The 14706-nt window shown below is 45.4% G+C and overlaps 1 protein-coding gene across 2 annotated transcripts in view; it reads left to right on the top strand.

The window, feature by feature from the left end:
* Positions 1 to 14706, top strand: part of LOC133101371 (chromatin remodeling regulator CECR2) — a 151095-nt gene that overhangs the window by 129663 nt on the left and 6726 nt on the right. For both annotated transcript variants that reach the window (XM_061206099.1, XM_061206100.1), the window contains exons 9-15: positions 4744 to 4873; positions 5322 to 5359; positions 5446 to 5537; positions 5755 to 5881; positions 6523 to 6899; positions 7366 to 7494; positions 7625 to 8441. In XM_061206099.1, coding sequence (XP_061062082.1) covers positions 4744 to 4873; positions 5322 to 5359; positions 5446 to 5537; positions 5755 to 5881; positions 6523 to 6899; positions 7366 to 7494; positions 7625 to 8441 — 1710 coding nt within the window. The remainder of the gene's footprint in view (positions 1 to 4743; positions 4874 to 5321; positions 5360 to 5445; positions 5538 to 5754; positions 5882 to 6522; positions 6900 to 7365; positions 7495 to 7624; positions 8442 to 14706) is intronic.

The raw sequence follows: 14706 nt of genomic DNA on the forward strand, positions 1-14706 counted from the left end.
AAGAAAAAAGAGGACTCCAATAAATAAAATCAGAAGTGAACACTAGATATTACAACTGGTGCCAGAGAGATACAAAGGATCATAAGAAACTACTGAGAACAGTTAACATGCCAACAAACGGGACAACCTAGAAGAAATGGATAAATTCCTAGAAACTTACAACTTACCAAGACTGAATCATGATGAAATAGAAAACCATAACAGACGAATTACTAGTAAGGAGATTGAATTAGTCATCAAGAAAACCTTCCTACAAACAAAAGTCTAGGACCAGTCCAGGAATATACAATGCAGAAATGACAGTCTCTTCAATAAATGGTTTTGGAAAAACTGGACCACTGGGGCTTCCCTGGTGGTGCAGTGGTTAAGAATCTGCCTTCCAACACAGGGAACACAGGATCGATCCCTGGTCAGGGAACTCAAGATCCAACATGCATGCTGCAACTAAGAGTTCATATGCCACAACTAAGGAGCCCACTGGCTGCAACTAAGACCTGGTGCAACCAAAAAAAAAATGAAAAACTGGACCACTGCTTCACCCCTTCACAAAAATTAACTCAAAATGACATACAGACTTGCATGTAACACCTGAAACCATAGAACTCCTGGAAGAAAACATAGGCCGTAAGCTCCTTGACATCTGTCTTGGTGATGGTTTTTGGGATCTTACTACAAAGGCAAAAGCCACAAAAGCAGAAATAAACAAGTGGGCCTACAGCGAATGAAATAGCTTCTGCACAGCAAAGGAAACCGTACACAAAATGAAAAGACAACCTACTGAATGGGGGAAGATATTTGCAAATCATATACCTAATAAAGTCTTAATACCCAAAACAGGTAAAGAACTTATACAAGTCAATAGCAAAAAAACCCCAAAAAACCAAAAAAAACCCCACCAAACCCCAAACAATCTGATTAAAAAATGGAGGACCTTGGGACTTCCCTTGTGGCGCAGTGGTTACGAGTCCACCTGCCAATGCAGGGGACACGAGTTTGATCCCCGGTCCGGGAAGATCCCACATGCCGCGGAGCAAGTAAGCCCGTGCGCCACAACTATTGAGCCTGTGCTCTAGAGCCCACGAGCCACAACTACTGAAGCCCATGTGCCTAGAGCCCGTGCTCTGCAACAAGAGGAACCATGGCAATGAGAAGCCCGTGCACCGCAACGAAGAGTAGCCCCTGCTCACTGCAACTAGAGAAAGCCCGTGTGCAGCAACGAAGACCCAACGCAGCCAATAAATAAACAAACAAAGAAACAAATTTATCTTTTAAAAAAAGGAGGACCCGAATAGGCATTTTTCCCGAGAAGACATAGAAAAGATGCTCAATGTCAAATCAAAACCACAATGAGATACCACATCATACCTGTCAGAATGGCTAATATCAAAAAGACAAGAGATAACCAGTGTTGGTGAGGATGTGGATTAGAGCAAAACCTCGTGCACTGTTGGTGGGAATGTAAGTTGGTGCAGCCACTATGGAGATTTCGCAAAAAACGAAAAATAGAACTACCATATGATCCAGGAATTCCATTTCTGGGTATTTATCTGAAGAAAACAAAAACTAATTATAATAAAAGATACATGTACACCCATGTTCATAGCAAGATGTATAATAGTCAAGATAGGGAAGCCACCTAAGTGCCCATCACTAGATGGATAAAGAAGAGTTGGTGCACACACAATGGAGTAATGTTTAGCCATTAAAAAAAAAGCATGAAATCCTGCCATCTGCCACAACATGAGTGGGCCTAGAGGGCATTATGCTAAGTGAAATAAGTCAGAGAAAGACAAGCACAGTATGAGCCCTTTTATATGTGGAATCTCTAAAGAAAAAAGCTCATTAGAGAGAACAGATTGTTGGTCACAGGAGGCAGAGTGTTGGTGGGGAAGTGAGAGAACTGGGTTATGTTGGTCTGTCTGTTTAGTTTAAATGAATGGAATAAAAGTTTTAAACAGTAACTGGTAAAAATCGAAGGATGAAGCATTTTGTTTCCTCTTTATGTTTGATTTTGAATATGAAAATAATTGATGAGAAAAGAAGAATTCGGTCAATAAATGTAGCAGAAATACTAGAATTAGAGTAACAAGTAATGAAACAGTGGATCTAGACAAAGCTTTCCTCAGCCAAGCTTCCAGGAGACTGCTGAGCCCTAATGCCCTGCAGTAGGGCTCAGCTAACTTCCTATAAAGGGCCCTGGAGGCCAGGCAGGGCTGTGTTTCCATAAAACTGTGTGTGTGGGTGTGGGTGTGGGTGTGGGTGTGGGTGTGTGTGGGTGTGGGTGTGGGTGTGGTGTGGTGTGTTTAACAAAAGTAGTTTGCGACCTGCCCTACGTGCTGTAGTTTTTGCTCGGCCCTAAAGCATCCAATTACATGTGTTGAATTAACTTCTGTCTCGTGTATATTTACACGTAGTACTAGGTATATACCTTGGAATTATTGAGAAAACAATCACACAAATAATTTTCTCTACAGTTTATTTCTATCTTGGAACTGTGTTTGATCTTTAGGTATAGGAACTTTATAATGGAAGGATCAGGTAAACACTAATGGAATTTAACACCACAGAAGAAAAGGTAACCATATATTGTGTCTGCTGAGGTGATGAAAAAGGAAGTACAAGCATCACCTATGTAATAACATTGCCAAGAAACACACCCGTTTGTCTGGTCAAAGGCCCTCAATAGAACTACCACAGGGCACATTAACACTGTGATGAGAATGCCACTTGCTAAATCCGGAACGTGGGAAATTCTACCAAGGCAAAATGACCCAATTTCTCCACCAGATGAATTGGAGAGGACACTGTCACACATTCCACTAAATTTAAGAGACATACCAACCAAATGCACTGCCTGGACCTTTTTGGATTTGATTTGAACAAACCAACTTAAAATTACTGAACAAGTGGGTAAGTTTGACCTTGACTCAGTATTTGATGTTAAATATTAAATAAATCATTTTATGTTCCTGAAATTCGTACAGAAGAGCAGAGGGCCAAGTATAGCCAAGATAATTTTAAAAAGATATGTTTGGGACACTCATTCTACCAGATAACAGAATAAAAGCTGCCGTGAATGTGGGAGAGTATTACTGGCGTGGAGATGGGTGGTGAGACCTGGCAGTGAACAGCCAGGAACAGACCTGGTTCCTCACCAGGCGCTGCCAGCACCATTGCCGCCTGATGGACTAAAGGCCAAAAGCTTTTTGAAGAAAACATAGGTGAGGGTCTTTAAGATGCTGGGACAGAAAGAATTTAAGTAACAAAAGCACAAACTACAAGGGAAGGAGATTGATATATTTGATGACATTAATTGTTTAAAATTTACAAATGACTAAAACACCTTAAACAAAGTGAAAAGACAAATCAGGTATGGAAGAAGATAGTTTTAACAAAGACTTCTTATCCACATTATTTAAAAGCACTTCTCCAAATCATTTAGTAATCCAACAACCCGCAGGGAAAAAAAGGCAAAGTATATAAGCAGGGTATTCACAGAAGAGGATAATAAACATGAAAATAGGTTGTGTCATTCCAATCAGGAAAAGGCAAACAGAAACATCAGAATGCCACGTCATATGTATCAGGTTAGAAAAAATGCTAAAACTTTACCCCTCGATGTGAGAGTGAGGTAGCTCGCATCACTTGTGAAGGAGTACCTGTGAGCCTTTAAAGGCTCCACAGTGCACCTGGCAGGTTCCTGCTGCCGTGGACCCTGGAGGGCTCACCCGTGCTCGGGAAAGTGCCTCTCTCGAAAGGGTGGTTCTTACGATGCAAAGAATCAGAGTCCTAATGTTAAAGTTTGACAGTTTGGTATGTGGATATTCGTTAATTTAGTTCTACTCTTCTTTAAGCTTGAAATCATTCTCTTTGTTAAAAAACAATTTTGAAAGTCGTTTATAGCAAAGTGCCTCTGATTAATTAAAGCAGATACAGATTCTTTTACACTTAAAAGTTTACTTATAAATGAGCACGAAGTAGGAACAGAGGGAGCTTGGTGGGCGCACACTGTCTGCAGGTTTAGGGCTGTGTCGTGCTCCCACCGGGCACCTTCCCGGGCCTCTCTCTCCGTCGTTGGGCCTTGCCTTCTGATGGTGTTCTGCATTCCTTGCCTCTCTTCCGCCCTGCTGGCACGGGGGTCGGGCAGGCCAGCAGTGCAGTGTCAAGTATGTTTCTTGTGGCCGCAGCTGGGAGCCAGAAAACGCCCTCCCTCTTCCTGCTCCTGGCCCGTCCAGCTGGCTTCTTCCCTCGCTCGCAGGAGACCTCCTCCTGCACTGGCGAGGGTGCGCCAGCTGCCATGGGTGGGGTGGCCGCCGAGCAAGGACAGCTGGTGCGAGAGCTGCGATGGGCTTGTACCGTCCTGGGTGTGTTTGGATTGAGGTCTGTCCTAAAAAGGGGATGTTGTCTTCTTGCGGGAAAGTTAGGAAGGGCTTCGGGTTGTCAGAGAGGGTGATCCTCAGTCAGTGCTCTACTTTTCCCTGTCCCTGTAATTCTGCTTTCCGTCTCTCTTGCTCTTCCCCGTCCCCATCCAGGGCCCGCCTTCCTCCCTCACCCCCCAACCTGAACTTGGTAGGACTAAGAGGAAATGGGTCCATAAAGCATTGCATCTCTAGCACCATGTGAATTAGCAAAGAGAGGACTCAGAGGGAGCAGAAGTCACGTTTGGTGATCTGTTTCCTTCTCTCAGAACAGACGTCTGCCCCTCCGGAGCCCCTGACACACCTGTGCTTTGTGTTCATGCAGATCGCGCCAAGAGGAGGAAGCTCAGGGAAGAGAGGGCCTGGCTGCTGGCTCAGGGGAAGGCGCTCCCGCCCGAGCTGTCCCACTTGGACCCTCACTCCCCGCCGCGGGAAGAGAAGAGGACGAGAGACCCGTGAGTGTTGAGTGGCCCCAAGCCTGCCTCGTCGTGTCCTTAGAACAGCCCTCTGTGGTGGGTCGTGGCCAGTGCTCGTGAGCTCCTTCCGCTGCTGTCTGACTTGTTGGGCTATTATTCTTTAGATCACAGAAGTACTTAACTAGAGTAGAGTAAAACCTGGGAAAGAGTGTGCTATTAAATCACGAATATTACAGAATCATAAATGAGTTCCAACCATCATTTTGTAGATGAAAAAGATGATAGTCCTCTTTGGCTAAAGTATGCTGACCCTCATCCTCATCGTATTTTCTGGAGCGTTCTCAGTGTTACAGACTTACCTTAACAAAGATTTATTGGGACTATTCCAAATCTGGGTGCAAGTGAGCTGTGTGTCAGGTTGGGTCAAGAGCACTGAGGAGAGAAGGTGGTCTCAGTTACCGTTAATTTCTTATTTTCTGATTTACAGCTTTGAGCTGGATGATGATTTCACTGCCATGTACAAAGGTCAGTTCCCACGCTCAGCTCCCGCGTTCTGGTTAAGCGTGTTCCCACGTCAGTGTGTTAACCCAGCTCTCCTCTTTGGCCCTCAGTTCTGGACGTGGTGAAGGCTCACAAGGATTCCTGGCCCTTTTTGGAACCAGTGGATGAATCGTATGCCCCTAACTATTACCAGATTATTAAGGTAGAGGTGGCCTTGCCAGCTGTACGCGACTGTGGTGTGTGCATCTTTAGTGATCTGTGTTGTTGTGTGTAAGTTCATCTGCTACCCCTCAAGGGTCAGGGTTGCTGGGTACATCCCAGGCTTTTGAGCAGCTCCTAATGGTGTGATTCCTCTGCCTCGCAGGAACTGCGGGATGCTGTGTTCTCCAGCATGTGATAATTAACGTGTCCTGTTGTAGGTCCCCATGGATATTTCAAGCATGGAGAAGAAACTGAATGGAGGTTTATACTGTACCAAGGAGGAGTTTGTGAATGACATGAAGACTATGTTCAGGAATTGTCGAAAATATAATGGGGAAAGTAGTGGTAAGTAGAAGAGGGGGTTGCTGTGGATTCACACTTGGTGCACCAGTAGGACCAAGAGTAACACGCCTCCTCTTTTAGAAACACACCTTCTAGAGATTCACACCTTTCTTGGGGACCATAAAGAGAACGTGTGTTAACGCTGTGGGATGGGCGTGCGGGCCCTGTCCCGTCCCACACGACCAGAGGGGCAGCGGTGGCCGATGGCCCAGGTCCTCGTCTTCCTCCAGGCCCGCCTGGGTCTGGTTGTCCTCGGCCTCCACCGTCCGCCACCATTGCGTCACAGAGCAGACCTCTGATGACACAGCCCGTGTCGCTCCAGGTGCTGAAACTTGAGCTCACAATGCCTTCTTTTTTTTACTAGACAGATTCAGTGATTGTACTTAATGTTTCTGCAGTTTGGCATTAAAGAATTCAATTTTTACTAGTTTGGGGTGCTGGGCTCACTGTCCCAGCCACACGGGCTGGAGGCCAGAAACCGTGTCCTGGTTTCTTGTCCTGGTCTCGTGTCCGTAGCCCTACAACGTAGGAAGCGCTGCAGCCCAGGCAGTCGCGCAGTTGAGCCCGGGGCTGCCTCGTTGCATGTTTTGTGGGCGGAGGTCTGGGGGCCTGCCCAGCGGGGCTCAGGCCTCGGTCCCCCGCAGAGTACACCAAGATGTCGGACAACCTGGAGAGGTGCTTCCACCGCGCGATGCTGAAGCATTTTCCTGGTGAGGATGGGGACACGGACGAAGAATTCTGGGTCAGAGAGGAGGAGAAGCGGGAGAAGAGGCGTGGTCGGGCTGCACGCAGCCACGTGTGCACCCGCTCCCGGGACTCGGAGGCGCCCGGCCGGAAGCAGCAGCCCGCGGAGAACGGAGGGAAGTCGCTGCCCCCTGGGCGCCGCGCTGCATCCTCTGGGGCCGGTGAGAGCAGCGGCTCCGTGCAGCCCCCTGGCGAGGTGGGCACCCCGAACAGCCGCAGCCTCCCTGGACCCCTGCATTACGGTGGACCCGGCCAGGCACCCCTCTCAAGCCAGCTGGTGAGGAGCAGCTTTGTCCTGTTGTGGTTTCCCCTGGTTGGGGGCTGGGGGGCGGGGCGTGAAGCCTTCTCAATCAGATCCTCTTCCAAAATGGTGTTCCTGCTTATGGATGCTCTCTTCTCCCCATCTGCCCTTCCTCTATCCTTCCTTTATTTTAAATCCTTCTTTTTCGAAATCATTTGAATCACACATTCTCAACACGGGCATTAACCCCTTTTAAGTCAAAGGCACAGAGGTACATGCAGTGTGTAAGTGAACCCTTCACGAGGGGAGCAGCTGGGGAGAACACGGGCGGAGGCGGCTCTGGGCAGAGACAAGGACGGGAAGCCCCTGCTCTGGGCCCTCCTGTGGCGAGTGTGCGCTTGGAGCAGGTGGCGGCCTCGTCCTCCAGCAGGACGTTCGTCTTCCGGATGTGAAGGGTGTGCCTCTTCTCTTCTTCTTCTTGCCTTTGCTCCGTGCCCTCCAGAGGCCGGCAGGACAGGGAACGCTTTGTCCTCTCCGAGGGTCGGATCCTGCCACCAGCCGTGTCTCCTCTGGAGCCCCAGAGCCGCACCCTGGCGGGCCTGGACAGCAGCCCCAGCCTTTAGCGGTGCAGGTGAGCAAACCGCTCAGCATGCATAGGTGACGAGGTGCGCCTCGGAAATACAGTCTCTCCCCAGGTTACGTTGGACTCGTAATTTCCCATTACCGTGTGCTAAGCACACCTTCTCTTTTTTTGTTGCCAGCCTCCAGCCGGAATTCACCACCACCGAGGCCCCCCCGACGAGAAGCCGGTGTGCGGGGGGCTAGTGCCCCTTGCTGACATGGGATCGCGCCCTGGACCCTCGCTGCTCGGGCAGATGAGCGGCCCCAGCCAGGAGGGGACTATGTATCCCCCAGCTCATTTCCAGCCAGGCTTTATCCCTCCCAGGCACGGTGGGGCTCCGGCCCGACCCCCAGCCTTTCCCGAGAGTTCAGAAATCCCTCCCAGCCACATGTACCGATCCTACAAGTACCTGAGTCGAGTACACTCCGCAGTCTGGAATGGGAATCACGGTGCTACAAATCCAGGACCCTTGGGGCCAGATGAGAAGCCCCCCATGGGGCCAGGACCCTCTCACCAGCCTCGCACTCTGGGTCACATGATAGATTCCCGAGTGATGAGAGCACCCCTCCCCCCAAACCAGTGGCCAGAACAATCAGGCTTCCTACCTCACGGAGTTCCTTCTTCGGGGTACATGCGACCACCCTGTAAACCTGGCGGACATCGGTTCCAGCCCCCTCCAGCACCAACGCAAGGTTCTCTCTTTGGAGCACCGACCCAGGCCCTGCGGGGAATGCAGGGCGGGGACTCCATGCTGGACAGCCCAGAGATGCTCGCCATGCAGCAGCTCTCCTCGCGGGGGTGCCCGCCAGGCGTGCCTTACCGCCCCCGCCAGCCTGTGCCGCCCCCCGTGACTGGCCCTTTCCCCCCAGTGGGCGTGGCGGCCCCCAAGCCTGCCTCGGGGGACCCTGGGCGGACACAGGACAGCAGGGAAACACTGGAGCCTGAGAACGGACGAGGTAATTCCCAGCCTCACCTTCATCTGCCCTTTGGCTCGCTAAGCTGTTAATTAAGGACTCACCTTTTTTTTTTTTTAACATCTTTATTGGAGTATAATTGCTTTACAGTGGTGTGTTAGTTTCTGCTGTATAACAAAGTGAATCAGCTATACATATACATATGTCCCCATATCCCCTCCCTCTTGCGTCTCCCTCCCACCTTCCCTATCCCACCCCTCTAGGTGGACACAAAGCACCGAGCTGATCTCCCTGTGCTATGCGGCTGCTTCCCACTAGCTAGCTATTTTACGTTTGGTAGTGTATATATGTCCATGCCACTCTCTCACTTCGTCCCAGCTTCCCCTCCCCCCTCCCCGTGTCCTCAAGTCCATTCTCTATGTCTGCGTCTTTGTTCCTGTCCTGCCCCTAGGTTCTTCAGAACCTTTTTTTTTTTTTTTTTTTAAAGATTCCATATATGTGTGTTAGCACAGAGTATTTGTTTTTCTTTTTCTGACTGACTTCACTGTGTATGACAGACTCTAGGTCCATCCACTTTACTACAAATAACTCAATTTCGTTTCTTTTTATGGCTGAGTAACATTCCACTGTATATATGTGCCGCATCTTCTTTATCCATTCATCTGTCGATGGACACTTAGGTTACTTCCATGTGCTGGCTATTGTAAATAGTGCTGCAATGAACATTGTGGTACATGACTCTTTTTGAATTACGGTTTTCTCAAGGTATATGCCCAGTAGTGGGATTGCTGGGTCATATGGTAGTTCTATTTTTAGTTTTTTAAGGAACCTCCATACTCTTCTCCATAGTGGCTGTATCACTTTACATTCCCACCAACAGTGCAGGAGGGTTCCCTTTTCTCCACACCCTCTCCAGCATTCATTGTTTGTAGATTTTTTTGATGCTGGCCATTCTGACCAGTGTGAGGTGATACCTCACTGTAGTTTTGATGTGTATTTCTCAAGTGATTAGTGATGTTGAGCACCTTTCATGTGTTTGTTGGCAATCTGTATATCTTCTTTGGAGAAATGTCTATTTAGGTCTTCTGCCCATTTTTGGGTTGGGTTGTTTGTTTTTTTGATAGTGAGCTGCATGAGCTGCTTGTATATTTTGGAGATTAATTCTTTGTCAGTTGCTTCGTTTGCAAATACTTTCTCCCATTCTGAGGGTTGTCTTTTCGTCTTGTTTATGGTTTCCTTTGCTTTGCAAAAGCTTTTAAGTTTCATTAGGTCCCATTTGTTTATTTTTGTTTTTAATTTCCATTTCTCTAGGAGGTGGGTCAAAAAGGATCTTACTGTGATTTATGTCATAGAGTGTTCTGCCTATGTTTTCCTCCAAGAGTTTTATAGTGTCTGGCCTTACATTTAGGCCTTTAATCCATTTTGAGTTTGTTTCTGTGTGCCGTGTTAGGGAGTGGTCTAATTTCATTCTTTCAAATGTAGCTGTCCAGTTTTCCCAGCACCACTTATTGAAGAGGCTGTCTTTTCTGCATTGTATATTCTTGCCTCCTTTATCAAAGATAAGGTGACCATATGTGCGTGGGTTTATCTCTGGGCTTTCTGTCCTTTTCCATTGACCTATATTTCTGTTTTTGTGCCAGTACCATACTGTCTTGATTACTGTAGCTTTGTAGTATAGTCTGAAGTCAGGAAGCCTGATTCCTCCAGCTCCGTTTTTCTTTCACAAGATTGCTTTGGCTGTTCGGGCTCTTCTGTGCTTCCATACAAATTGTGAAATTTTTTGTTCTAGTTGTGTGAAAAATGCCATTGGTAGTTTGCTAGGGATTGCATTGAATCTGTAGATTGCTTTGGGTAGTATAGTCATTTTCACAATGTTGATTTCTTCCAATCCAAGAACATGGTATATCTCTCCATCTGTTTGTATCATCCATAATTTCTTTCATAAGGTCTTTTGTCTCCTTAGGTAGGTTTATTCCTAGGTATTTTATTCTTTTTGTTGCAGTGATAAATGAAAGTGTTTCCTTAATTTCTCTGTCAGATTTTTCATCATTAGTGTATAGGAATGCAAGAGATTTCTGTGCATTAATTTTGTATCCTGCTACTTTACCAAATTCACTGGTTAGCTCTAGTAGTTTTCTGGTAGCATCTGTAGGATTCTCTATGTATAGTATCGTGTCATCTGCAGTTTTACCTCTTTTCCAATTTGGGTTCCTTTTATTTCTTTTTCTTCTCTGATTGTTGTGGCTAAAACTTCCAAAACTATGTTGAATAATAGTGGTGAGAGTGGACAACCTTGTCTTGTTCCTGATCTTAGAGGAAATGGTTTCAGTTTTTCACCTTTGAGAACTATGATGGCTGTGGGTTTGTCATATATGGCCTTTATTATGTTGAGGTAGGTTCCCTCTATGCCTACTTTCTGGAGAGTTTTTATCATAAATGGGTGTTGAATTTTGTCAAAAGCTTTTTCTGCATCTTTTTCTGATCATATCGTTTTTATCCTTCAATTTGTTAATATGGTGTATCCCACTGATTGATTTGCATATATTGAAGAATCCTTGCATTCCTGGGATAAACCCCACTTGATCATGGTGTATGATCCTTTTGATGTGCTGTTGGATTCTGTTTGCTAGTATTTTGTTGAGGACTTTTGCACCTATGTTCATCAGAGATTCTGGCCTGTAGTTTTCTTTTTTTGTGACATCTTTGTCTGGTTTTGGTATCAGGGTGATGGTGGCCTCGTAGAATGAGTTTGGGAGTGTTCCTCTGTCTGCTATATTTAGGAAGAGTTTGATAAGGATTGGTGTTAGCTCTTCTCTGAATGTTTGATAGAATTCACCTGTGAAGCCATCTGGTCCTGGGCTTTTCTTTGATGGAAGATTTTTAATCACAGTTTCAATTTCAGTGCTTGTGATTCGTCTGTTTATATTTTCTATTTCTTCCTGGTTCAGTCTCGGAAGGTTGTGCTTTTCTAAGAATTTGTCCATTCTTCCAGGTTGTCCATTTTATTGGCATATAGTTGCTTGCAGTAATCTCTCATGATCCTTTGTATTTCTGCAGTGTCAGTTGTTACTTCTCCTTTTTCATTTCTAATTCTGCTGATTTGAATCTTCTCCCTTTTTCTCTTGATGAGTCTGGCTAATGGTTTATCAATTTTGTTTATCTTCTCAAAGAACCAGCTTTATTTGTATTGATCTTTGCTATCGTTTCCTTCATTTCTTTTTCATTTATTTCTGATCTTATTTTTATGATTTCTTTCCTTCTGCTAACTTTGGGGATTTTTTTGTTCTTTTTTCTCTAATTGCTTTAGGTTTAAGGTTAGGTTGTTTATTTGAGATTTTTCTTGTTTCTTGAGGTAGGCTTGTATAGCTATAAACTTCCCTCTTAGAACTGCTTTTGCTGCATCCCATAGGTTTTGGGTCGTCGTGTTTTCATTGTCATTTGTTTCTGGGTATTTTTTGATTTCTTCTTTGATTTCTTCATTGATTTCTTGGTTATTTAGTAGCATATTGTTTAGCCTCCGTGTGTTTGTGTTTGTATTATTTTACAGTTTTTTTCCTATGATTGATATCTAGTCTCATAGCGTTGTGGTCGGAAAAGATGCTTGATATGATTTCAGTTTTCTTAAACTTACTGAGGCTTGATTTGTGACCCAAGATACGATCTATCCTGGAGAATGTTCCATGAGCACTTGAGAAGAAAGTGTATTCTGTTGTTTTTGGATGGAGTGTCCTATAAATAGCAATTAAGTCCATCTTGTTTAATGTGTCATTTAAAGCTTGTGTTTCCTTATTTGGTGATAGTGGGGTGTTAAAGTCCCCTACTATGATTGTGTTACTGTCAGTTTCCCCTTTTATGGCTGTTAGCATTTGCCTTATGTATTGAGGTGCTCCTATGTTGGGTGCATAAAATTTACAATTCTTATATCTTCTTGGATTGATCCCTTGATCATTATGTAGTGTCCTTCTTTGTCCCTTTTAATAGTCTTTATTTTAAAGAGTATTTTGTCTGATATGAGAATTGCTACTCCAGCTTTCTTTTGATTTCCATTTGCATGGAATATCTTTTTCCATCCCCTCACTTTCAGTCTGTATGTGTCCTTAGGTCTGAAGTGGGTCTCTTGTAGACAGCTTATACACGGGTCTTGTTTTTGTATCCATTCAGCCAGTCTGTGTCTTTTGGTTGGAGCATTTAATCCATTTACATTTAAGGTAATTATTAATATGTATGTTCCTATTACCATTTTCTTAATTGTTTTGGGTTTGTTGTTGTAGGTCTTTTCCTTCTCTTGTGTTTCTTGCCTAGAGAAGTTCCTTTAGCATTTGTTGTAAAGCTGGTTTGGTGGTGCTGAATTCTCTTAGCTTTTACTTGTCTGTAAAGGTTTTAATTTCTCCATCGAATCTGAATGAGATCCTTGCTGGGTATAGTAATCTTGGTTGTAGGTTTTTCCCTTTCATCCCTTTAAATGTGTCCTTCCACTCCCTTCTGGCTTGCAGAGTTTCTGCTGAAAGATCAGCTGTTAACCTTATGGGGATTCCCTTGTATGTTATTTGTTGCTTTTCCCTTACTGCTTTCAGTATTTTTTTCTTTGTATTTAATTTTGGTAGTTTGATTAATATGTGTCTTGGTGTGTTTCTCCATGGATTTATCCTGTATGGGACTCTCTGTGCTTCCTGGACTTGACTGACTATTTCCTTTCCCATATTAGGGAAGTTTTCAACTATAATCTCTTCAAATATTTTCTCCGTCCCTTTCTTTTTCTCTTCTTCTGGGACCCCTATAATTCGAATGTTGGTGCGTTTAATGTTGTCCCAGAGGTGTCTCAGATTGTCCTCAATTCTTTTCATTCTTTTTTCTTTATTCTGCTCTGCAGTAGTTATTTCCACTATTTTATCTTCCAGGTCACTTATCCATTCTTCTGCCTCAGTTATTCTGCTATTGATTCCTTCTAGAGAATTTTCAATTTCATTTATTGTGTTGTTCATGATTGTTTGTTTTGCTCTTTAGTTCTTCTAGGTCCTTGTTAAACGTTTCTTGTATTTTCTCCATTCTAGTTCCAAGATTTGGGATCATCTTTACTATCATTACTCTGAATTCTTTTTCAGGTAGACTGCCTATTTCCTCTTCATTTGTTTGGTCTAGTGGGTTTTTACCTTGCTCCTTCATCTGCTGTGTGTTTCTCTGTCTTCTCATTTTGCTTAACTTAACTTGTGTTTGGGGTCTCCTTTTTGCAGGCTGAAGGTTCGTAGTTCCCGTTGTTTTTGGTGTCTTCTCCCAGTGGGTAAGGTTGGTTCAGTGGGTTGTGTAGGCTTCCTGGTGGAGGGGACTGGTGCCTGTGTTCTGGTGGTTGAGGGTGGATCTTGTTTTCTGGTGGGCAGGACCGCGTCCGGTGGTGTGTTTTTGGGTGTCTGTGACCTTATTATGATTTTAGGCAGCCTCTCTGCTAATGGGTGGGGTTGTGTTCCTGTCTTGCTAGTTGTTTGGCGTAAGGTGTCCAGCACTGGAGCTTGCTGGTCGTTGAGTGGAGCTGGGTCTTAGCGTTGAGATGGAGATCTCTGGGAGAGCTCTCGCCGGTGGATACTACTACTTGGGGCCGGGAGGTCTGGTGGTCCAGTGTCCTGAACCTGACTCTCCCACCTCAGAGGCTCAGGCCTGACAGCTGGCTGGAGCACCAAGACCCTGTCAGCCACACGGCTTTTGGGAAGTCTTACGTCTTCTGCCAGCATTCAGTAGTTACTCTGCCCAAGTTGTTCCACATGTACATGTATTTTTTGATATATTTGTGGAGAGGAAGGTGAGCTCCATGTCTTACTCCTCTGCCATCTTGAAGGTCCTCTCTCTTTACACCTCCTGTTGCTAGAGAGGATCCACATTTCATCTGGAAAGGACATAAATCTGGCAATCTCACTTCACGCCTAGCCCATCCACCTTTTTTCCCTTTGTGCTTATTAGTCTCTTTCACTTGCTCATAGCGGGCCCCATGCAGCGGCCTTGCCACCGGCCCTTCAGACCAGAGTTCCTCGTGAAATGGCTGAGCCGACATTTCAGCTCAGGACGTGCGCTGAAGCTCCTCACAGGACACTCAACTCAAGATGACTCACCTTTTAACACAGACTGTTGTACAAAATGTAGACTGGCCTCCAGCCTCTTTTTCTTAAATTACGCTGGGTTGAGCCTGTCATGGTCCAGAAGGATTTCTGTGATGATCATCGCCGCACAGGTGCAGTGCTTACTGTACCAGGCACTCTTTTTGAGACTTTTACCCGTACTGACCCTCTGAATTCTCAGAGCAAGCCTTTGAGGGAGCTTT

Source organism: Eubalaena glacialis, chromosome 11 (genome assembly GCF_028564815.1).
Source record: "Eubalaena glacialis isolate mEubGla1 chromosome 11, mEubGla1.1.hap2.+ XY, whole genome shotgun sequence".
In the NCBI taxonomy this organism is placed as follows: domain Eukaryota; kingdom Metazoa; phylum Chordata; class Mammalia; order Artiodactyla; family Balaenidae; genus Eubalaena; species Eubalaena glacialis.